This window comes from Macaca nemestrina, chromosome 11 (assembly GCF_043159975.1).
Source record: "Macaca nemestrina isolate mMacNem1 chromosome 11, mMacNem.hap1, whole genome shotgun sequence".
In the NCBI taxonomy this organism is placed as follows: domain Eukaryota; kingdom Metazoa; phylum Chordata; class Mammalia; order Primates; family Cercopithecidae; genus Macaca; species Macaca nemestrina.
This window is the reverse complement of record NC_092135.1, coordinates 59084283-59109248: the sequence shown is the minus strand read 5'-3', so window position 1 is coordinate 59109248 and position 24966 is coordinate 59084283. Positions and strand designations below refer to the sequence as shown.

Here is a 24966-nt window from a genome sequence, read left to right as displayed (position 1 = left end):
CTAGATGTTACAATGACATTCCCTACTCACAGTATCTGGCTGTCTCCCTATATTACTATAATTTTCATACCATTTCAAGCTGAAAGCTCCCAAGGCAAAAGTCTTATAGAATGGCTGAGCTATAAAATATCCAAAGAGGCTAGGCCCGGTGGCTCATGCCTGTAACCCCAGCACTTTGGGAGGTCATGGCAGGCAGATCACCTTCAGGAGTTCGAGACCAGCCCAGTCAGCATGGTGAAACCCCGTCTCTACTAAAAATACAAAAAATTAGCCATGGTGGCACATGCCTGTAGTCCCAGCTACTCGAGAGGCTGAGGCAGGAGAACTGCTTGAACCCGGGAGGCAGAGGTTGCAGTGAGCTGAGATCGCACCACTGCACTACAGCCCGGGTGACAGAGTAAGACTCCGTCTTAAAAAAAAAAAAAAATCCAAAGACATCATCTAGTCTATACAGTAGAAATCAGGAAATGAATACAGTAACCAGAAATCACAAATGGGAGTGAAATAAACTGAAACCGTGAAACCAGGTACAAATTAAAGCAAAATCAAAATCATCTCTCTGTGGTGATACAGCTATACAATGACAACAAAAATGTATTCTACTAGGTAGTGAAATATATTGTTTCTTATGAAGTGAAAATTTTCCTTTTCTATAAAACAGAATGGTGCACTTTTCAAAAACTAGGTTTTGTCATTCTACTGTCTACTTTTGGTAAGCATTTTCCTTCTAATAACTCAGGCTCCAGTATTTACAACCCTAGGGAACAGAAAATTACCACAGGCAGGCAAGAACGTAACTGAGTAAAAAGAGGGGGAAATGTACAATGAGTAAGAGAAAAGTACAACTATCATAATTTTTATTATTATTATTATTTACTCTATTGTCCCTAAATCATTATGCCCTTCACAGGCATTCAGTCTTCTGAAGGGAAGAGCCTGTGCAATCACTGGCAACAGCTTAAAAAGCAGCACTGAAAGGCTGCCCAGTGGAGACCACTGCCCTGCTCTGGTGGCATACTTTCAGGGTACTCAACCCAGACAATATCCCACAGAGAACCACCTTGAGTCTGTGTTGTAAGAAAATCAGTCCCACCTGCTTGGGTTTTAAATGAATCTGATAATTAGAGAACTTCCCAAATGATAAAATGAACTGAAAAATTACGAGTAAAATTATGCAAGTTTAAGATAGGAAACCCAAAGATCAATGTGCCAAATCAGCAACGTAACCAGTAAATCAAACATGTAAGACAATGTCGAAGGTAGGGAAAGAAAAGACACAGATGGGATCTTTGATCATAATATCCCATACACTTGGAATATTGAGATTAAGTTGCAATGTCTTAATTTCCCATATTAGATAGAGATATCTTCTTCTGTCTTCTTTCCCATATACTCTTTCTACCAAAAATGGTATCGGATGTAATAGATCCATCATATCCCTGACTTTATATTTAAAACTTTAAACATTTCATTACTTTTCACAATTTTTATTTTTTCTCTTATTTCATCAGAATGTGATTAATTTGAAGGACAGTTTCACTGTAACTGAAAATTTATCACCAATCCCCTTCTGTTCTAAAGAACTTGAACAAAATTGTTTAGCACAATTGCATATCAAAATAGAAATTTAGCATTCACAAGTGTCAAAGACCTTTCCTCCCAAAAGAAGACCTATCACAATTAAAATATTCAAACAAACTGACACAGGTTAACTATCATATACCTATGGAAAACTTATGTCCCTTTTACTTATCTGAGAACCCTCAAGACTAGATTTGAGGCCTCAGGAGCACCCTATTTTTCACAGAGTTTAATACATACTCAGAATAATCACACTACAATGACAACTAGAAAGAATATGCTCTAATTAGTTTGCTTTTAACCTGACCCCTTTCTTAATTTCCTATCGTATACGTATCAGAGTATATGAATAGAATGATTAGGAACTATATTTAATAAAATTATAACCTCACAAGAGCAGCAAATAAGAAAAACGTTAAAGGCATCCTGTAATTCTGCTTTGTTTCTAAAGCAAAATCACTATTATTTGTAGTTAAGCTAAGAAATAAAACAATTAAAATTTCTTGACCCTTCTCTACTTCTTAAGAGAAAATGCCCACATTAATCTACTAATGTTTAGAAAGGCTCTTCATAAATGTACACAGGATTACATCAGATACTCAAGAGTCAAAGAAAAAAAAAGGAACCAGAATATTCATGAGCATATAAATACTGTCAATACAGCTAAGCTAAAGAACTCAAGGAATATAAAGAAAACCTATAAAAAAATTTTGTAAAGGTCTGCTCATTTGCATACTACTATACCAGTGCTTATAGCAAAATTAAAGCCTGTATTTATGACAGATGTGACACATATAAATAAAGACTAATTGTACACATTAATCTATGATGGTTCACTACATGGCAGGATTGCTCTAGCAGATATAGAATAAAAATAAAACAATAATCTGTAATTTATTTTAAAACATTATTTCGGTACCTTCATCTTCAGTGTGTCCAAGTTCTTTAAAAATGTATGTCTGATAAGCATAACTCCTTTGCTCAGCAATCTCTAATAGCTTCCCAAATCACTCAGAAGAGAACTTTCTACAGGGCCCTGCAAGATCTATACTGTGGTAACCTCTCTAGTATTATCGCCTTCAAATTAAAGAGTGGGAGAGAAAATGGAATACCTAGGTAAGGCATTAAAAAAGTACTAAAAAATAAATTCAAATGAATTTCTGACTTTATTTGGTGGCTCTTCTAAAAAGTACTAAAGAAAAATGTTATTTAATGTTATTTAGTGTTATTCCACAACTTGTTCTTTTGCTTTAGTTTTATGTTTGTATACTAAAAAGAGAACATTATAAAGTTGAAGTTCCTTTTGCCTCCCTCCCTTTTCATGAATTTGTTGTGAGTTATCTAGACCTGCGCTGTACAATATGGTAGCCACTAGCTAGATGTGACCATATAAATTTAAATAAAATTAGAAGTTCATTTTTCAGTTAGACAAAGTACATCTCATAGGCTCAACAGGTACATGTGATTCTTTAAATTTAAGTAATATAACATTTAGAATTCAGTTCTCCAGGTGCTCCAGTCACATTTCCAGTACTTAACATGTGGTTAGTGGCTACTGTATTGAATGGTGCAGATATGGACACTTCCATCACTGCAGAAAGTTGTACTAGACAGTGCTTCTGTAGAACAACTTGTAATATTTTTACTCTGGAGTTATATAACCCTAAAAAAGGGTGTTACTTTATGTTTTTTAAATTTACATGCTTCCATGTTGTATGTATCTTTTTACAACTGAATTTTTCTCTTACTATGTTTATAAGATCTATTATGCATATTGGTATATAGAACCTAGTTCATTCATTTTAGCTGCTGCATTAATTTCATCATAACACATTTAGACATTTAAATATTTTGCAATTTTTAATATTGCAAATAATGCTTTAACAATATTCTTCAATATGTCTCCTGATATTGACATATAAAAGTTTCTCTAAAGTGAATAAATGGAATTATTGAGTAACAGAAGTTTGGTCATTTTCAACTTTACTAGATATTGTCAAATTGCTCTCCAAAGTGACTTTAACCATTTACCACATATGGTGTGTCCACTTAACATATATTTATTGTCTGTTATTTGCCAGGTAATGATCTAAGCACTGCGCTGTAATTCCTAACCAACATCACACTCACACAAACACATACACACACACATGCACACAGCTTACATGAAAATTACTGCTTTCCTAAATTTTCATTAATACTTAATTCAACAGGTTGCTTTTTTTAAAAAACTAATCTAATAGTTGTTTTAGTTTTCATTTCCCTGATATAAAACGACACTGAGTATCTTGTCATAATTTTTTTTTTTTTTTGGCCATTCTTATTTCACATTCTTTTGTTAAATGAGGTCTTTTTTTGTCTTACTTATCTATGGTTCTGCTGAATGAACCACATGGTGTTGCAGATTAATGTGTTGCCAGTATCTTGTCTCCATCTTTGCTTGTCTTATAAGTTTGTTTCTGTTGTCTTTTGGGGACAAGAATTAGTAATACTGTCTTGAGATAGTCAAATTATGAATCCTTTGAGTTGTGCTTTCCTATATTGAGGTCATAAAGACATAAAAATTTCTGCCCCCAAAAACTAGGGGATTGGGGAAGGGTATCTGCTATGCACCTGACTAGTTCATATTGGAGATTATTTAATCCTTATAAAGAACCATCTGGGTAGGTATTATCAACCTCATTTTAAACATACAGTAACTGAACTTTAAAATGTCTTTTTTGTAGTAAAAATATAAAATTTGCCACTTTTACTGTTTTTAAGTAACAATTCAGTGGCATTAGGTACATTAACACTGTCGCACAACCAACACCACCATCTCCAACACCAGTTCCAGAACTTTTTTCATCATCCCAAACGGAAACTCTGTACCCATTAAACAATAACTCCCTATTCTCTCCTCTTCCCAGCTCCTGGCAACTACCATTCTACTTTCTATCATTATGAATCTGATACTCTAGGTACCTCATGTAAGTGGAATCATATAATAACATTTGTCCTTTTGTGTCTGGCTTATTTCACTTAGCACAGTATCTTTTAGGTTCACTCATGTTGTAGCGTATGTCAGAATTTCACTCCTTTAAAGTTAATAATATTCCATTGTATGTACAATCAGCCCTCCATATCAACAGGTTCGTCATCCACAGATTTAACCAACCATAGACACAAAATACCAGAGGGAAAAAACAATAAAAAGTAACAATACAACAATAAAAAACAAAAATGTTTTAAATATATGTATTTACATAGCATTTACATTGTATTAAGCATTATAAGTAATTTATAGACGATTTAATGTATGCGAGAGACCATGTATAGGTTATATGCAAATACTAAGCCATTTTATCTAAGCGACTTGAGCAGCCACAGATTTTGGTATCAACAAAGATCCGAGAATCAATCCCCCAAGGATACTAAGGAATGAATGTGTATGCATTTTATTTATCCATTCATTTGTATAAGGGACATCTAGGTTGTTTCCACCCCTTGGCTATTATAAGTAATGCTGCTAAGAATATTGGTGTACAAACATCTGTTGGAGTCTCTGCCTTCAATTAGTTTGGGCACATACCCAGAAGTAGAATTGCTGGATTATACGGTAATCCTATGTTTAATCTTTTAAGGAACAATACTGTTATCCATATTATCTGCACCATTTTACATTTCTACCATCAATGTACAAGAGTTCTAATTTCTCCAGTCCTCACCAATACTTATTTTGTTGTTGTTGTTGTTGTTTAATTTTAATAATAGCCATTCAAATGGGCATATCTTCAAAAATTATAAAGTTTGGACTGGGCATGGTGGCTCTTGCCTATAATCCCAGCACTTTGGGAGGCCAAGGTGGGCGGATCAATTGAGGTCAGGAATTCGAGACCAGCCTGGCCAACAGAGTGAAACCCTGTCTCTACAAAAATACAAAAATTAGCCGGGTGTGGTGTGGGCACCTGTAATCCCAGATACTCAGGACGCTGAGGCAGGAGAATCTCTTGAATCCAGGAGGTGGAGGTTGCAGTTAGCCAAGATCATGCCACTGCACTACAGCCTGGGTGACGGAGCAAGACTCCATCTTTAAAAAAAAAAAATGTTATAAAGTTTGATTTCATATTTAGATATTCAATCCATTTGATACAAATATTTTTTGTATAGAATAAGGCTGGAATCTAATTTTAGTTTTTCCCCTTACTGGCTACCACTTGCTTCAGCATCATCTAATGAACAGGCCTCTCCTTCTCCACTATTTTAATGTCACTTATATTACAAACCAAGTTCCCATATATTGATGGATGTGTTTCTGGGTTTTTGATTATACTGGTCTACCTGATTATCTCTGCAACAATATATTACTACTTCAGTCATAGAGCATTAAAATATATTTTGAAATCTGGTAGAGCAAATTTCTTTTTCCTTTTTACGAATTTCTTTGCTATTCTTGAACTATTTTTTCATATATGAATTATAGAGTCAGTTTGCCTATTTCCATGAAAATTCTAGTTGATATTTTTATTGAAATTGCATTGAATGTATGATTAGTTGGAAAGAACTGGCATGTGGTGATACAAAGACTCCTCATCCATGAAAACAGTATTATATTTTCATTTATTCCAGTCATTTTTTCCATTGCTATGCTAAATTAATTCTCTCTACCAAACATTAGACCAAAACCTGAGACAAACAATTGAAACAACATTTCTGGTCCAATAACCACAATAAGAAACCAGAAAAAGTTATTAGTGAATATACAAAAAATCCATACACTGTGAGGATTTGGGAGTTATAACAAAATACATCCTATTCAATTCATGAATTTCATTGTTTAAATCTAGCCACCTGAAATAATTCTTCAAAATGTACACTATATCTCACCACATTCAGGAAGCCTTCTGGGATCACTCACCCACAGTATTTTGCCTTATTTTTGCATCTGAAATTAATGAGGTCTGTACCACAGACAAAAAGTGACAACTTATAGGCATTATATAGCCTGCTGCATATGTGCTTAGTTTGGCCTACACAGTGTTTGTTTTTTTTTTAAAGAGACCAAAAAAATTAGGGTATTTTACACAGAAATCACATGATTTTTAACTTTGCTTAAAACTTGCAGGTTGTTGGCCAGGCGCGGTGGCTCAAGACTGTAATTCCAGCACTTTGGGAGGCTGAGACGGGCGGATCATGAGGTCACAAGATCGAGACCATCCTGGCTAACGCAGTGAAACCCCGTCTCTACTAAAAAATACAAAAAACTAGCCGGGCGAGGTGGTGGGTGCCTGTAGTCCTAGCTGCTCAGGAGGTTGAGGCAGGAGAATGGTGTGGGCCTGGGAGGCGGAGCTTGCAGTGAGCTGAGATCCGGCCACTGCACTCCAGCCTGGGCAACAGAGCGAGACTCTGTCTCAAAAAAAAAAAAAAACTTGCAGGTTGTATGTCATTTTCACTAAGGGACCTGGCTAAAAGAGGCTCCATGATCATGATGTTGTTTATTACCAGGGCAGACAAATCACATACTGATTCTTAAAGCTTCCACCTAAAAGTGACCTATTAACCAATCACATTCCATTGGTCAAAGCAAAATCATGGTAATGCTAACTTCAAAGATGACAGAAAAATATAATCCTGTTATATGCCTGGAAGGTTGAAAGTCACAAATATTCATGTAATTGATGACTTTGCCTTTAATCTGTTCCCCTTTACCTATTCTCCAAACTACCACTAGAATTACTTTTCAAAAACACAGATCAAATTATCTCACAAGTCTACTGGAAAGAAAAAAAAAAATCTTCACATCTGAAAAAAAAAAAAAGAAAGAAAATCTTCATGAAACTACAACACCTAGGGGAAAAAAGTAAAAATCACTAAGTACGGCATTCCAAGCCTTTCATAACCAACCTCAGAATCCTTTACAAGCTTCTTTTCCCTGTATTTTCTTATGTATTTATTCTCTAGCCTTTTGAATATGCCTTGACACATATTTCAAAACTCAGCTCAAACATCATCTCCTCAATTTAGTCTCATTTTTCCCATTTTTCCCAAGTTAGTCTCATTTTTCCCAAAAGAAGTTAAACTAACCTCCACTGCACTTACAAATCACATTATTTCCAATGAGCATTAGCTTTCACTGATTCAAAGTAGTTAATGTGTGGTAGGCACTTAAAACACGATTGCTTGTGTGTCTATTATAATGTAAGGCTCTGGATTAGGCATTGATATTCTTGTTCATCTTGGAATTCGTTATAGTATATAATACCTGATACACAGAAACTCCAAATATTGACTTAACAAATTAAAACTGAAGACAAGTTACTAAATGCCACTGTCATTCTGCGGAAGTTCCACCTACTTTCAAGCTTATATTGACTATTTCCAAAGCTAAAATGAACCCAGAGAGAAACCAAAATTTTTAAAAAACTGCAGAATATGCTTTGGCTATTCTCATCTCTTGGGCTCTGTTTTCACTGCTTTTGGAAATCGTTTAGATGCCAAGACCTAGGTGGAGTTTGTTATAAAGACAACGAAGTAGCCAAATTATAGTAATATATGTTTTTAATATAATAATCTCACACCTTTTAGTAATTTCAAGTTTGTAAGTACTTTAACAAAGAAAATCTAAAAATACATTTAAAATGTAAAGCTGTTACTTTACAAATTTTAATAGTACTAATAAAACATCTTTATTTCTGCTTCAAACTACTGGTAAGTTAAACTGAAGTAGAGGACTGAGGACAAATTTAATTATTTTAGCCTATCACTATTCAAATATTAACTTTTTTTCTTTTTTTTTTTTGAGACATAGTCTCACTCTGTCACCCAGGCTTGAGTGCAGTGGTACAATCTTGGCTCACTGCAACCACCACCTCCTGGGTTCAAGTGATTCTCCTGCTTCAGCCTCCTGAGTAGCTGGGATTACAGATGTGCACCACCACACTCAGGTGATTTTTGTACTTTTAGTAGAGATGGGGTTTCCCCATGTTGGCCAGGCTGGTCCTGAACTCCTAGCCTTATGTGATCTGCCCCCTTGGTCTCCCAAAGTGCTGAGATTACAGGCGTGAGCCACCAGGCCTGGCCAATATTAACATTTTAAAATGTGATATTAAAAAATATAAAACTTAGTTGTTTTGTAGGAATGGATACCATAATGAGAAACAGGAAAAGACAGCATGATAAAAACAAATGGAAGAGAAAGGTTTAAGATAGTAAGTGTGGAATATTGAAGTTTAGTTAAAAGAGAACTAAAAATAGGCCAATAGACTTGGCAGTTTAAAAAATTCCAATACCGTAATACAGGAGTTGGCCAGAACGCATTCTCATGAGAGTGAATAGAGGTAATTAAGTAGATTATGGAGTTTAAGCTATTATTTCAGGAATTCTAGAAATAAATGGAAGAAAAGGTTTTATGGCAGTAGGCAGTAGAGTTTTCTTTTTTGGATACAGGAGACTTAAACATCTTTGTAGGCAGAGAAAGGAGTCAATGGAGATCTGCAATGTGTCAAGAGAACGAGATCTGAGAACAAGGAATAGCCTTGGAAAAGAGAAAAGTCACCTCCTATTTAGAGAAAATTAAGAGACTAGAATGAATGGGGACTTTGATTATTTACAAGTTCCTTTTTTACCTACTAGCCCTATTACAACTCCCAAATAAAACAACTAAGGCCAAGTGGCCTCAAAAACAATGAAATATCAGTATCAACTGTGATTATATTACTGATATTCCTATATTACTACTATGAATTCCTCCATTAAAAAACATGACCAGGCCGAGAGCAACGGCTCACATCTGTAATCCAAGCACTTTGGGAGGCTGCAGTGGGCAGATCACTTGAGGTCAGAAGTTCAAGACCAGCCCAGCCAACATGGTGAAACCCCATCTCTACTAAAAATAAAAAAAATTAGCTGTGCGTGGTGGCTCATGCCTGTAATCCCAGCTACTTGCGAGGCTGAGGCAGGAGAATCACTTGTATCCACGGGGGTGAGACTACAGTGAGCTGAGATCATGCCACTGCACTCCAGACTGGGCAACAAAGCAAGTCTCTGACTCAAAATAATAATAATGATAACATAACCAATTAGCACATAGAGCAAAGCCCAAAGACCTTTTTACTACTATTGGGTTATATTAAAGGCATTGGGACTCAAGGTGGGATCATGTCTCTTGGAAACAGCACAAAAATCAGTATCAAATAATAGTACAAGAAAAATTCAAATGAAATATTGAATTGTTTCTACAAATAATGAAGTCAAGGCTGAAAACAAGTCTTTGTTGCAAAATAATCTGGTCTTTATCCTGAGTTTCTGGCACAAAGCCTCAAAAACCCTTGGAGTTTCTTTTGTTATGCTAACACAGTGACTCAGTGACCACCCCTACATAGCTTGAGAATGAGGGCTGATCACCATAAAGACCGTGGTAAACAGAGGGCTAAGACTTTGAGCCAGGCCCATTTCCAAGGAGGGAAGGAAGGATGGAGATCTTGAATTTTGAGTTTGATCACCCAATGATTTAATCAATCAAGCTCATGTATGCCGAGTCCCAATAAAAACTCTGGACACCAAAGCTACACCAGGTGGAGCTCCCTGGCTGGTAAACTCATTGATGTGCAGGGAGGGTGACAAGCCCTAATTCCATGAAGAGAGAGCACAGGAGCTCTGCATCTCCTCCCAGACCCCATCCTGTGTGTCTTCATTTCACTGGTCCTCCTAATCTGTATTCCTGGATAACAAAACTGTAATAATAAGCGCAGCACTTTCTTGAGTTCTGTCAGTTGTTCTAGTGAATTATCAAACCTGAGGAGGTTGTGAGGACCTCCAAATTTATAGTCAGGTCAAAGTGTCGGTCAGAAGTGTGGATGGCTTGGGGACACAGGAAGCTGGCATCTGAAGTAAGGGTAGTTCTGTGGAGAAGTCAGCCTTTAACTTGCAGAGTCGGACACTAACCACCAGGTTTGCGTCAACCAGGAGTGCAACAGAATGTCTTCAAGCCAGTAAAGTAGCAACTGTTTGGAGACTGATATAAAAAAAGTAAGTCTTGGACATTTCTTTCATCAAAGTTAGGTTATTCGTATAGATCATGATTTAAGGTGGCCTATTCACTCATAAAATGTCCATGGTTCTTGTTCTTCAATCAAGGAAATAAAATAACCTTAAGGGACTCTCAATCATATGAGGCCCTTACCTGTTCTGCTCCTGCCTACTGCCACATTTTAAGAGGGCCATCTACAAACTTACCAGCAAGTGACCTGCTCCTTATTTGGGAGGGAATTCTGCCTTTTCTATTAAATGGTAAGATAACATTTCCCACTGATTTCTAGAGAGAAGGGTCAATTTGTGTCTCCTTTTCTCTACTACTATTGGTGCCTTGCCTTATCTAATGAAAAGATAGCTATTATCAATCCAAAGATCTTTGACTTCTTATTAAAAATAAATAATAGTCTAGGAGTGGCGGCTCACGCCTGTAATCCCAGTACTTTGGGAGGCCAAGGTAGGTGGATCACCTGAGGTCAAGGAGTTCAAGACCAGCCTGGCCAACATGGTGAAACCTGGTCTCTACTAAAAATTCAAAAATTAGCCAGGCGTGGTGGTTAATGCCTGTAATCCCAGCTACTCAGGAGGCTGAGGCAGAAGAATCACTTGAACCCAGGAGGCAGAGGGTACAGTGAACCAAGATCATGCCACTGCATTTCAGCCTGGGTGACAGAGCAAGACTCCATCTCAAAAAAAATTATAATAAGTAAATAATAAACAACATATTCTTATTAGGCAAAAAATACACTTAACATTTCATGTTGCAAAAGTAACATGATAGGTATTTGTCAAATTATTCCTGTAACAAGATAAAATAAAATTTTAGAGAAAAAGAAAATTAAACACCTAGTATAGGATAAGGGAGATACCATAAAAATAAGAGTTCCACAAATTATTTCCTTGAGTTTGTCATCTAATTGAGATGAAATGATTCTTAAGCAGATTTTTAACTTCAAAAAAGAATACAAACTAAGGACACAATGGCTGATTAATCAGAAACCAATAAGGTTACTGAGAAAACATCAAGTTTTTCACTTGATACAAAGGTTTGAAGTCGCCATTGACATATAATGTAGCTCAATTTGTGGTCAGTAAAACCATTATTTCATGTCCAGGGGTTTTCCAGCATGGATTTCCAAAATGGGTAATTTATTGTATCTATGCTTAAGGAAAGTTATTTTTATATTTAAATTTGATACAACTTCCCTTAAGAATTCTAAGGCAACATCTGTACCTATAATTTGCAGGTAAATTTGCAGTATCTACACACAACCTCTCCTCATTTCTCATATTTTCACATGCCTGAACATTATTACTACTAATTTCCGAATAAATTAGAGAAATTCTAGAAGCTCTCTAGAATGTTTACGAAAAAATGGGAATGGTTCAGGATCAAGTTCAAAGAGGCTTAGGCCACTTGAGAGAATGAGTTATACAGGTGTTACAAAAATGAAGAATCATGAAGAAATAGGCTAACAGCAAAGAAACATGAGAAATCATCAAAACTAAAAGTAAATGAAAAAACTGAAAGCCATCCAAGAATGCAATACAGAACCACAAAAAGATTTGAACTTTCTAAAAGTCATAAACCATGATAGACCTAATCAAACAGTTCTTATGAAAGTTCTTCTAAAACACTGAGAATTTCATGAAGTCTCAAACAAAAACTGCTTCTTACAGTAAACATAGATTACTTTGAAGAAAGATGAAGTCACTGATAGCAATAAAGAAATGTGGGAAAGCTGGAAACTAAAGAGATTTTAAAAGGGACTATAAAAATATTTCCAGTATTTGGTCATAAAACAATACATTGCATACATAGAAGTCTTAGGAAGAGAAAAACACATAGTCATTTCTTTTGTTAATTAGTATTAACTCAACATATGATTGCACAGAGCAAAAGTGTAGAACTCACAAGAGGCAGAAATTCTTGACCTGAAAGCATATAGACTATCCTGAGGCAGAAATCTAGAGGTCATTTGCTCAACAGCAAATGGAACAAGACAAACAATATTAAAACAACTGAAAGATTATTTATTTTTTAAAAAGATTATAAAAGAAACCATTTATACCAAATTTAAAGGAAAGGAGAGAGATTACTTATTAATCCATCTATATATTATAATTACTAGCAGAAATTTACCAGTGTTAAGACTGTACATACAAACATTCTATGGGTCAGTTTTCTGGATCTGGCAAACAGGATGACGTGCTTACTTTTTCTTGTGTTACATCTAAAGTTTACATTGTAAATTCAGGAAGTTAAGCAATGTTGAGGGGTTTTTTTTTTTCCCTAAAAGACAACTTTGATAATCTCACATATCTCAAAATTTTAAACAAAGCAAATAATAGAAAATTCTTATTCCCAGGAGAAAAGTAAACTAAGACAGTAAATGTTTACCCATGTTATCTAGTGTTGCAAGATAGCGAACATCAATAAGGTAAGATTCTTACCATAAAGTTATCCGTTAGGTGATTTTCTTGGGGATAATTTCTTTCTCTTTGGATAACTACAAAAAGGCTTGCAGTTTACACACAAGGAAATGCTCAAGAGACTATATACTAACCTGGCCTAGTCCAGGCATACCTCCTCCAAGTCTAAGAAGTCTGTCCATATTTCTAGAAAACAGAAACAAAGAAAAAACGTTCCTAAGCACAAAAGTGTTTATTCAATTGCTATCTATATAATTCACTTTCAGTCACTCAGTATGTCAAAAATATTGGTGGTAATTACAACACATCAGACTTCCTGTTAATTAACACCACATATTAATTCAAGAAGCTGTCTTCCATGCTAATTAACAGACCTTATTTTACTGCTTTGGTTTTGGGTTATCCCCAGTTTTAAAGACAAGCAATCTTAGCATACTTTCAAAACTTTGCTATCATTAAGTTAATTATATTTTCTTATTGTTATCTAATAAAGTACCTGAATGCAGAAAAAGTGCCTGAAATGCTTATCATATGTATGATTGAATTTCCTTCAATTTGTCCAGAGTGTACAAATAAAAATCCTCACTTTTAAATTAAATTTTAACATCCTCATTAGTAAGTTCTGTGCTAATTAACTTACAGCTTGTCAGTTATCATCAAAACTACATGTGAAAGACATTGTGAGCAGATTATGGATCTCTGAATTAGCATCAAAGGCTTTTAAAAACTGAACTCATTATACTAAAAGAAATACTATAGCGTAAACATTAAACGTATTAAGACAGTGTTCTAGAACCTACACAGATATTTTGTGTTATTTCAGATGTTGTAGAGATACACGACTTTTTCACTAAGGAAATTCAACTGTGCTTCTCAATTATAACTTCAGAGTTAACCAATACAAGGTGGATTTACTGTACCAATCTGATTTAGTTTTAATGTTTGGAGTAACTACAGAAGATATTCTTCAAGCTTGAAAACCTCAGAGAAGAAGTTAAGAAATAGCAAGTGTATTTATATGGTCTTAAATAACAAAAAGAAGTAACCAAATTTTAAAAATGAATAGCAGTACAACTAAGTAATTTAAAAATGACAACAAAGCAATTTTTTCTACTTGAAAATTGCTATGTCCTTAAATAAAATTCCTTTTTCCTAAGTGTATGCTTTAGAAAATGGTATTATTACAAATTATATTCTAAATTAAATGCTAAGATTCATTTCATCCTTCATCCATGTTGTTTTACGAGTTCAAATTGCTATATAAACTAAAACTCAATAATGTACTTTATATATTACCCCCCCACCAATCACATTTGTTGAATCCTGGTAACAATTTAACAATGTTAATATTGCAAACTTTATTCAAGTCCACATACAGAAAAGAACTTTACTCAAGTGCACATACAGAAAAGAACACAAACGATATAGCCATGGACTCTTCAAAGTGAACACATCCATGTAACCATCACCCAGTTCAAGAAACAGAACATTATCAGAACCTCAGAAACACCACCCAAGCCCCTCTTCCAGTCTATTCCACCCTGAAAAGGTAAAAATTCAACTTTCAACAGCATAGATTAGTTCAGCTGTTTTTGAATTTTATATAAACAGAATCATATATTTTTTGTATCTGGACTGTTTCATGTAACATGTTTATGAAACTCACAATTTTAACAATTTCTTTTTAAAATGAAAAGGCATATAAGAAAACATGGTAATACAGACAAAATTTCCACTTCACAATCTTAACGCATCCTCCTAATACCAACACTTACAACTAAAATCTCCATCAAATACTCATTGAAATTCCTCAAATCAAATATGGCATTCAACACGCAGCACTTTTTAAAGGCTGTAAACTGGGTGGGGGGCGGGGGCGGGGGATCCTGTATATTTTATAATATTAAAGCAATTCTCTAGAATAAATTACCAAAGAAGAAAAAAATTTCTTTTGGACCATTTCAACCTTACAAACTTAAAGAACCAACAGAAAAACAAACAACATACAGTGTACATTAGAATATATATATTTATTCTAGGCCAAAACTGATTCCCAGCTGTGTTCAGTTTATCTATTCCTCTGTGTTGTTTCTGATGACTTTACACAGACTCCAGATGCTGTGAATATACATGAGTGATGCAAGAAGCAGAAAGAAAGAAAATCTGGCAGGTCAAATTTGTTTCTGTAGCAAAATTAGATGTCTCAGCAAAGAGGAAACATATTTAACAAATTAAAACATTTAAGCTGAGATAACCAGGTTTAATAAAAATACTAACATTTGGGAATGAAGTATATTGATACATATTCTAAATCACACCACTTTTGAAAATCTGGTTATCTATCAAACATATTCATAATTTGACATCTGTTAAAAATAATACATTTTCATGCTATCTCTCTATCCACCCCTAAAAGAATAATTAAAATACATTTTTAAACCTTACCTGGTCAATAACTATAACTCTTAAGGTGTTAACCTTCAATTTGTTGAGTTTGACAAATTTCTTCTTAAAGAAAGCTCTTGCTAATTCTGGCAGGCACAATTTCCCCAAGTATATTTTATTTTTTCTTTCTCTCCTGAAAAAAGTAAACAAAATAAAATATAATTATTTTGATACTTTAAGGAGAAAAACTTTATACCAGAATCTTTAAAAGAATCAACATTCCTAAAAATGAAGTAGAAATCAAAACTGTTTCTTAATAATCATTTTCTGAATACAGAATAAGCTACTTTACAGGGAGCTACAGAGCACAGTGAGTAACCCTGTATCCAAATTTTATGTGTATGTTTCTCTCGTGAACACTAACTTTGAAGACAGACATTTCAAAACTTTTAGTCTTTCCAGACATTTTTCAAAGAACAAAAGAGGCCGGGCACGGTGGCTCACACCTGTAATCCCAACACTTTGGGAGGCCAAGGCGGGCAGATCACCTGAGGTCAGGAGTTGGAGACCAGCCTGGCCAATATGGTAAAACACCTTCTCTACTAAAAATACAAAAAAAATTAGCCAGGCATGGTGGCAGGCACCTGTAATCCCAGCTACTCAGGGGGCTGAGGCAGGAGAATCACTTGAATCCCAGAGGCAGATTGCAATGAGCCAAGAATGCACCATTGCACTCCAGCCTGGGCAACAAGAGTGAAATTTGGTCTCAAAAAAAAAAAAAAGAATAAAATAAAAATTTACTTATTTTTTAAATAGGACAGTTCATTCTCTCATGTAATTACTATATAGGTTAATTGTACATTATTACAAATCTATCAAGTATTATGGAATATTAGTGGTTATTTTTCTTATACCCTGAAAATTTGCTATTTTATCATACTAGGAGGCATTAGTAGTCCGTCATTTCTTAATCAATTATTCCCAAAACTATGCCGAAAACACTAAAATGACAAGAATATGGAAAAATAAGAACTGTCTAAAATAATGCAATAGTGAAAAAAAATTATAGTTATTACATCATCCTTTCATTCTTACTGTGTTGTCCAAAGCACTGATCCATCTTTCGAAAAGATATAGAACACTAGAGACTTCATCTTTGTAGTCTTTTTTTCAGTCTTCATTTAGCACGGTTAAGAAATCAGAATTTTGCCGGGCACGGTGGCTCAAGCCTGTAATCCCAGCACTTTGGGAGGCTGAGACGGGCGGATCACAAGGTCAGGAGATCGAGACCATCCTGGCTAACACGGTGAAACCCAGTCTCTACTAAAAAATACAAAAAACTAGCCGGGCGAGGTGGCGGGCGCCTGTGGTCCCAGCTACTCCGGAGGCTGAGGCAGGAGAATGGCGTAAACCCGGGAGGCGGAGCTTGCAGTGAGCTGAGATCCGGCCACTGCACTCCAGCCTGGGCGACAGAGCCAGACTCAGTCTCAAAAAAAAAAAAGAAAAAAAGAAATCAGAATTTTTCATTTTAATAATGGCAAAAGGAAAAAAGCAACAAAGAAAATGTTTCACATTACTACAAAATCAAAGATGAATGTGAAGGAGACAGATTATAGCATTCTAGTCTCTAATGATGACAATAAAATTGACGGTACAAGCCAGGATTTACTAACTTCAGTACTACTGAGATTCAGAACCAGATAATCTGTTGTTGTTCGTGGGGCTGTCTTGTGCACTATAGGATGCTTAACATCATCCCCAGCTCCACTAGACAACAGCAGCACCTATCCAGTTGTGACAATCAAAAATGTCTCCAAGCTTTACCAAATGTTCCCGGGGGACAAATGTTTGAAGTTATTTTTGATTGTCTCAAAAATCACTCACAATTGAGAACCATTGATATAAACAAAATCTCAGACTATCTTGAGATGATAATACCTTAGATTAATTTTCTCAAACTTAAGAACCAATGAGTGCTGGGAATAGTTTGGCAGTTTCCCAAAAAGTTAAACATAGAATTACCACTTGATCCAGCAACTCCACTCATCGGTATATACCCCATAAAACCAAAAACAAATACTCAAAATAAGTTCATGTACATGCATGTTTACACCATCACTATTCACAATAGCCGAAAGGTGGAAACAGTCCAAATGTCTACCAAAGAATGAATGGATAAACAAATTCTACTATAAACACATAAAGGAATATTGTAATATGAAATACTGTTTAGCTATAAAAAGGAATGAAGTACTACTGGTACATGTTACAAGTTAGCTGAACCTCAAAATATCACACTACGTAAAAGAAGCCAGGCACAAAAGGTCACATGTTATGTGATTCCATGTATATGAAGTATCCAATAAATCCACAGAGACAGAATGCAGACTGGTGGTTATCAGTGGATGGGGAAGAAAGGAAAATGGAGAAACTGCTAAATGGCTAAGAGATTTTTTACCTTGGAATGACAGAAATGTTCTGGAACTAAACTGAGGTGGTAATGGCACACTGTGAATGGACGAAATGATACTAAACTGTTCAATTTAAAATGGTTAGTTTTACATTATGTGAATTTCTCAACAGATTATTTTTTAAAGGGTCAGTGAGTGAACAACATATTTCTAAAACCAAAAAAGTGACATTCTTACTCAGTTACTTATTCAACAAGAAAAGACTTCATCACACAGCATTTTGCAATGAGAACCTGTTTTCTAAAGAGATGTGTGACATATTTTTTGATGTCTTATGATGTTAATACAGTTCACACATGGAAAAATGCTAAAGTGTACACAAATGTGAATAAAAGGAAATGGATAATGTAGAAATTTTAAAAATCATTGGACTAATTCTAAATGGTGCCTATAAATCTAAAAATATAAATGTTTTGCAATTATGAAGGAAAGATGGCATCGTATCTTCAACAAAATTATGAGCTCTCAATGTTTTCAAAAGTAAAGTAATTGGGAGGACAAAAAAAATTCTAGATATGGATGGTGGTGACAGTTACATAACACTGTGAATATACTTAATGCCACTAAACTGTACACCAGAAAGTTAGAATAGTAAATTTTATGTGATGTATATTTTCACATAGATACACACACAGGATAACAAATACAAGAACCAGAAGTAATAAGCTAGAGCCTACTAGAAATGTATTTGAAATATAGAACTGATCTATACAAGACAAGTATGTTCTAGGTTCATGCATGGTGGCTGATGAGCAGTTCATTCAAACCATCATGCCCATTCAAAGGATGACATATGAAGATATATGTACCTTCAAAACCAAGAAAATACAGAATACACACTTGTATTTAGGCTGGGTATGGTGGCTCACGCCTGCAGTCCCAGCAATTTGGGAAGCCAACGCAGGCAGATCACTTGAGGTCAGAAGCTCAAGACCAGCCTGGCCAACAAGGCAAAACCCTGTCTCTACTAAAAATACAAAAATTAGCCAGAAATGGTGGCATGTGCCTGTAATCCCAGCTACTGGGGAGGCTGAGGTAGGAGGACCGCTTGAACCCAGGAGGTGGAGGTTGCAGTGCACCAAAGTGGTACCACTACACTCCAGCCTGGGTGACACAGCAAGACTCCATCTCAAAAATTAATTAATTAATTAATTAATATAAAAATTTGTATTTGCTATGTTTAAGCTTTACTAACATTTCTAATATAGTTGTTTTTCACTATCCTTTTATGGTCTACTGGGCCTAGATGGAAAATGGCGATGACTAATGACTATTTTGTCTGGTACATGAGAGTCAAGTACTATGACTCTACAGTCAGAGTGCCAGATTCAAATACTGGCTCTAACACTTACAAGCTCTATGTCCTTGAGTCAATCACCTCTCTCCTCCTCAGTTTCCTCATCTGCAAAATAGAGATATATATCTCATAGAGCCATTTAAAAGATTAACAAAAACAATGGACCCAAAAAAAACCATTGAATACAATGCTTGGCATATAGTAAGCATATAATAAACACTAGCTACTTCATCAGCAACCCCATCCTGAGCATGGCTACCAACACAGATCCTTCTTCCTCACATAGTTCGCCACTTATTGGGTTTCAAAATGCTGGGCGTATTTCACATGACTAAATCACATTGGAGATAGGGACTTGCATTTCGCAGAATTTAGCAGAAAGATTCACAAAGTGAATGTGTTATACTTAACATAAAAGAGAACACTTTCAATTCTTAGAAATAAAAACAAAAAAAAGGTTGATGGATCTAAACCAAGTTTTTACAGCTATCAAAAAGCAGAAGACTCAAAAGCTCATTCATGACATAATTAACTTTATGGAAAATAGTATCAGACAATATGAATAAAGTGTTTATACCTAACATAATGTCATACATACAATAATATTTAGAATCGTAATTGGTAAAAATAGTACAAAAAAGGTATCAGTACTTTCCAAAGTTGATTACTTTCCACTTTTTCTTTCTCTCTTAATCTCTGATTAGAACCTGATATTGCTAGATCATGTCCATGCTGGATTTAAAATAAATCAATTTTTGGCCAGGTGCAGTGGCTCATGCCTATAATCCCAGCACTTTGGGAGGCCAAGGGGGGCGGATCACTTGAGGTCAGGGGTTCAAGACCAGCCTGGCCAACATGGCAAAACCCCATCTCTACTGAAAACACAAAAATTAGCCAGGTACGGTGCCAGATGCCTATAATCCCAGCAACTCAGGAGGCTGAGGCAGGAGAATCACTTGAACCCAGAAGGTGAAAGTTACAGTGAGCCGAGATCGCACCACTGCACTCCAGCCTGGGTGACAAAACAATACTCCGTCTCAAAAAAAAAAAAAAAAAAATTACTTTTCAGACTGATGCTCAATCCTTTTTAAGCTATTCCATATTTGTTATCTTACTGTATTTCTAATTCCTCTGTTTTCTGATTTGTGCAAAGTAGTTAAAACTTTATACTCTCACTTTCTTAAGGACTTTTTTCCAGTGGAAGATCTTGAGTGAGTCAACATTAAATCTAATTATATAAACAGGATTTTGAAAACAAGATTTCTGCAACTTAGAAGAGTGAAAATGGTGGCTGGGCACGGCGGCTCACACCTGTAATCCCAGCACTTTGGGAGGCCGAGGCAGGTGGATCACCTAAGGTCAGGAGTTTGAGACCAGCCTGGCCAACATGGCAAAACCTGGTCTCTACTAAAAATACAAAAATTAGCCGGGCGTGATGGCAGGCACCTGTAACCCCAGCTAGGCTGGCTGAGGCAGGCAGAATGTCTTGAACCTGGAAGGCGGAGGCTGCAGTGAGCCAAGATTGCGCCACTGCACTCCAGCCTGGGCAACAGAGCAAAGTTTCGTCTCAAAAAAAAAAAAAGGAAGAGTGAGAACGGACTCATCATAAATAACCTATTATGGAGTCTCCCAATTTCAGCATTTGAGTACAGTCATCCATCTGTATCTGTGAGGAACTGGTTCCAGGACACCAAAATCATGGATACACAAGTCTCTGATATAAAATGGCATAGTACCCTATTTGCATATAACCTATGCACATCCTCTCATATACTTTAAAATCATTTTTAGATTACTTATAATAACTAATACAATGTAAATACAATAGAAATAGTTATACTATACTGCTTAGGGAATAATGAAAAAAAAATGTCTACACATGTTCAATACAGACGCAATTTTTTTTCCCCCTTTTTTGAGACCGCATCTCACTCTGTTGACCAGGCTGGAATGTAGTGTTGCAATTTCGGCTCACTGCAACCTCCACCTCCAAGGTTCAAACGATCCTCCTTCCTCAGCCTCTCCAGTAGCTAGGATTACGGGCACATGCCACCATGCCTGGCTAATTTTTGTATTTTTGTATTTTTAGTAGAGAAGGGGTTTCACCATGTTGGCCAGGCTGGAACTCCTGACCTCAGATGATCCACCTGCCTCAGCCTCCCAAAGTGCTGGGATTACAGGCATAAGCCACCGTGCCTGGCCTAGATGCAACTTTTTTCAAGTATTTTCAATTTGTGGTTGGTTGAATCTACAGATGCAGAACCCAGAGATATGGAGGGCTGACTCAAGAAATTTAGTGGCATGCACTGACAGAATTTATAATCTACTGGGGGAGGTGGGTAGAAGAAGTTTGACATAAACCCATAAAAAATATGTAAAGGGAAAGGACAGCAGTATAGAGTGAAAAAGGCTCTTGAACCAGTTGACTTTGATTTGAATCCTGGCTTCACCACCTATTCACTATATGACACTAATTTTTATCTTCTTCTAGACTCTAGAACCTCATTTATAAAGTGGGGATAATACCTACTTTGCAAGTCTGTTGTAAAAATATGTTCAAAGCAACTTATAGTGTCTGAAACATTCAAGGTACTCAATAAATGTTGTCGTTGCTATTCTTATTGTTATAATTGTTGTTATTATCATTTTAGAACTAGCAGAGATTATTTAATCCAGTTCTCCCATTTCACAAATAAGGTCACCAAAGTACCACACACAAAGCAGAATATGAAATGTCAAAATGACTGCAACAAACAGGGAATATGACAAGTTCCTGAGCAAGAAATCACATGGATATTCAGGCAAGGCTTTCACAGGTGGACACTGAATTATTAAATGAACATTACTACAAAATTGAAAATTAAAAAAGCATAATTGCTTCTTGTTACTGAAATAAGAGGACTAGATTAAATAATCTCTTCCACTTCTAAGATAATAACAATAAAAACAGCAATAATAACTTTTATTGATTTTCATACATAGGGTTCACAAACTATATACTAACAAGCACATGGCCAGTATAAAAATAAGATAGACCCATGTCAAAGAGATTAAAATCCAGCTTTTTTTTTTTTTTTTTTTTTTTTGAGACAAAGTCTCACTCTGTTGCCCAAGCTGGAGTGCGGTGGCGCGATCTCAGCCCACTGCAACCTCCACCTCCCACATTCTACCTCCAGCCTCCCGAGGTAGTTGGGACTACGGGCACGTGCCACCATGCCAGCTGATTTTTTTGTACTTTTACTAGAGACATGGTTTCACTATGTTAGGCTAGTCTTGGCCAGGCTGGATCACCTCATGATCCACCCGCCTCAGCCTACCAAAGTGCTGGCATTACAGGTATGAGCCACCGCGCCCGGCCTAAAATCCATCCAGCCTTTTAATTAAAATGGCAATATATTATTTACCAAACACTTCAGGCTGAAACAAACAAACAAACAAAAAAACCAAACTCCCAAAGTCAACAGGTGAAGCATCAATGAAAGATCATAACTTGAAACCTTTCCTCCCTTGGCAAGATTTAGGGACAAATTCAAGACAACATTCAGGCTTTTTCACTAAATAGCACTTCACTAAACACACCTTAACTGTAGTTAATTCAGAACCACTATATATCTTAACCTCTAAACTTCAAATGAGTCAGCTGGTAGGTAGGCTTACGTGACAGGAAGGCCACCATTATATTAATCATCTGCACTAAAACTGTGTTCATGTTTTTGTTATTTCAACAGTATCAGTGCATGTCTTGCTGCTTTTCTCAAACACATTAAGTCAGTAGCACTAAAAACATACTTGTGACCAGTGGAATAAAATCACTTTCACACTAGAACTCTATTTTATGCTAATTTTTAAACCCTCTCCCCTGCCTTTCCATAAAATTTTTATCAACTTTTGGTTACCATTTATTTTCTCGAGAATTTTTCGTTCAGTCACTAGGTTTATAGACTCAAAAGTTTACATTCTTTTTCTTTTGACAGACACAGAGCTACATCCCCAGGAAAATTAAGTTGCAAGATGGAACATACGGTAGCAGATTTCTACTTAACACGAGAAATGTAATCAATTCACCAACAATTACTCAATTAGTATAATATTGAAAGTAAGTTAACAGGCACAGTAGCACACTTTGTTTTTAAGATATTCAAGGTCCAAAACCAGTGTATCTGCAGGACTTTTGTTTATTTTTTGGAGGAAGTTGAAAACCTAACACAGAAAAAGGGTCAAGGCTTACAGAAAGGACAGGAGATAAAACAAACGTATTCAATGGGAAAGTTAATTCTACTCTCTCTCCCTTGTTTCTCCGGTCTGCTTTGAAGTTTTTCAAGACAGGAACAACTACGGATAGAGCACAGACAAACAGGCCATAAACAAGGATTCTCTCAGAGAGAAGAGGTTCCCATTATGTGAATTCGGCCAAGCAGAAAAGAATGGAGAAAGGAGACAAGATGCACACCTGACCCAGCCAGAGATCCCTGAGAGCAGGCGAAGAGAATGAAGGAGCTCGGGCTCCTCCCTCGAGGCCCAGGCCTCTAGTGGCAACTCAGCTGGGCAACGTGACTCAGGAAAGCACGGGGCTGGTGGCGGCCTAGCACGGCTGCCTCCCCGGACCTCCCAGGCCTGCCTTCTGGGTCTTACCTGAAGGCGGGCGGGAGCTGGATGCCGCGATCTGGACCCTTGTCTTGCCTCTGCGGTGACGTGAAGACAGAGACAACAGCAGCAGCGGCGCAGACCCGACGCGGTTCTGACTCTGCGAACCGGCGATGAATCAGCCCGATTCCATTCAAAAGAGTTGCCCGGGCCTCTGCCGCGAAGCACTTCCGGGTTCACTAGTCTGCTTCGGCTTCCGTTCCCCGACGGCCAATTGGAGACGACGGGGAGACAGGCGGGTGTCCAGGAGGAGAGCTTGGGACAGACGGCGCGGGCGGCCCGGCGTCTCCAGTCCTCGCCAGTACCGTGAGGCGGAACTTAGCCCCCTGGCCGCTCGCGCCCTGCCGACGCCTCCTTTTTCTCTCCCTACCTCTGCGCTCTCCGGCCGCCGCTGAGATCTAGGACGGGGGCACATCCAGCCCGGGAGGCGACTGGCTAGGAAATGGAACTGTTAGTATTGGCGAAGCCCAGATCCCCTTTCGTTTTGGTGTTCACTGCTATTATGGTCCTCCTCAAAAACGAAAAGGTTCATTTGAACTAGATTTAACTGGTTATCTGAGAATAAAATATTTTTAAAAGACGGGGGATGATGTGATTAGAGGGGACCGGTAAGACGCCCTTTTCCATAAGACCGCTTTATCCACCTCTTGTCATAATTGCTTTGCAAGGATTGGATTTCAGGAAAAACTAATGTTTCCCAAATGTTCAAACCACCTATTTTACTCCGAGTTTAGTTTACAGGGTTTAAAGAGTCATTTATTCACATTTCTCCATGTAATTATCAACAATCACGTTTTACTCATGATCTACTTTGTGCTAGGTTTTCAAAAAGCAAAGTTGCTCAGGATATACTTGACAAGTTGATATTACACTCTAGGTCTAGGTACAATCTGTGTTTAAGGCAGCTTCTTTACCACGTTCCTCTCACTTTCTCAAATATGTTCCAAATAACAAGCATCTTGAAAGCATTCCTAAATCGAGAATGGCGACGAATCTACTGGACAGAGAGTGGGGAAAGATTACAGCGCGTGGATCCAAACTGATTTGAGTAGCACAATTGCATTAGACTTTTGCTTTAAGATATTCATACCTCTAAAAACACAAAGATTATTTTACTCATAGGTAATATTTGGATCCACATCTTTA

At 36.7% G+C, this 24966-nt stretch overlaps 1 protein-coding gene and 1 long non-coding RNA gene across 5 annotated transcripts in view; one reads left to right on the top strand and one right to left on the bottom strand.

The window, feature by feature from the left end:
• LOC105483351 (proteasome 26S subunit, non-ATPase 14) overlaps positions 1 to 23994 on the bottom strand; it is a 110485-nt gene extending 86491 nt beyond the window's left edge. Inside the window, exons 1-4 of one of the 2 annotated variants that reach the window (XM_011744193.3) lie at positions 23809 to 23994; positions 19232 to 19281; positions 15469 to 15601; positions 13158 to 13209 (exon numbers count right to left, since the gene is read on the bottom strand). In XM_011744193.3, the coding sequence (XP_011742495.1) occupies positions 13158 to 13205 (48 nt within the window). In that variant the 5' untranslated portion in view covers positions 13206 to 13209; positions 15469 to 15601; positions 19232 to 19281; positions 23809 to 23994. The remainder of the gene's footprint in view (positions 1 to 13157; positions 13210 to 15468; positions 15602 to 19231; positions 19282 to 23808) is intronic. The other variant, XM_011744192.2, reaches the window with a different exon arrangement.
• Positions 23995 to 24029: 35 nt separating this feature from the next.
• The window catches only part of LOC105483350 (uncharacterized), an 82510-nt gene continuing 81573 nt past the window's right edge, over positions 24030 to 24966 (top strand). For all 3 annotated transcript variants that reach the window (XR_011609812.1, XR_988212.3, XR_011609811.1), the window contains exon 1: positions 24030 to 24270. This is a non-coding gene — a long non-coding RNA (uncharacterized lncRNA). The remainder of the gene's footprint in view (positions 24271 to 24966) is intronic.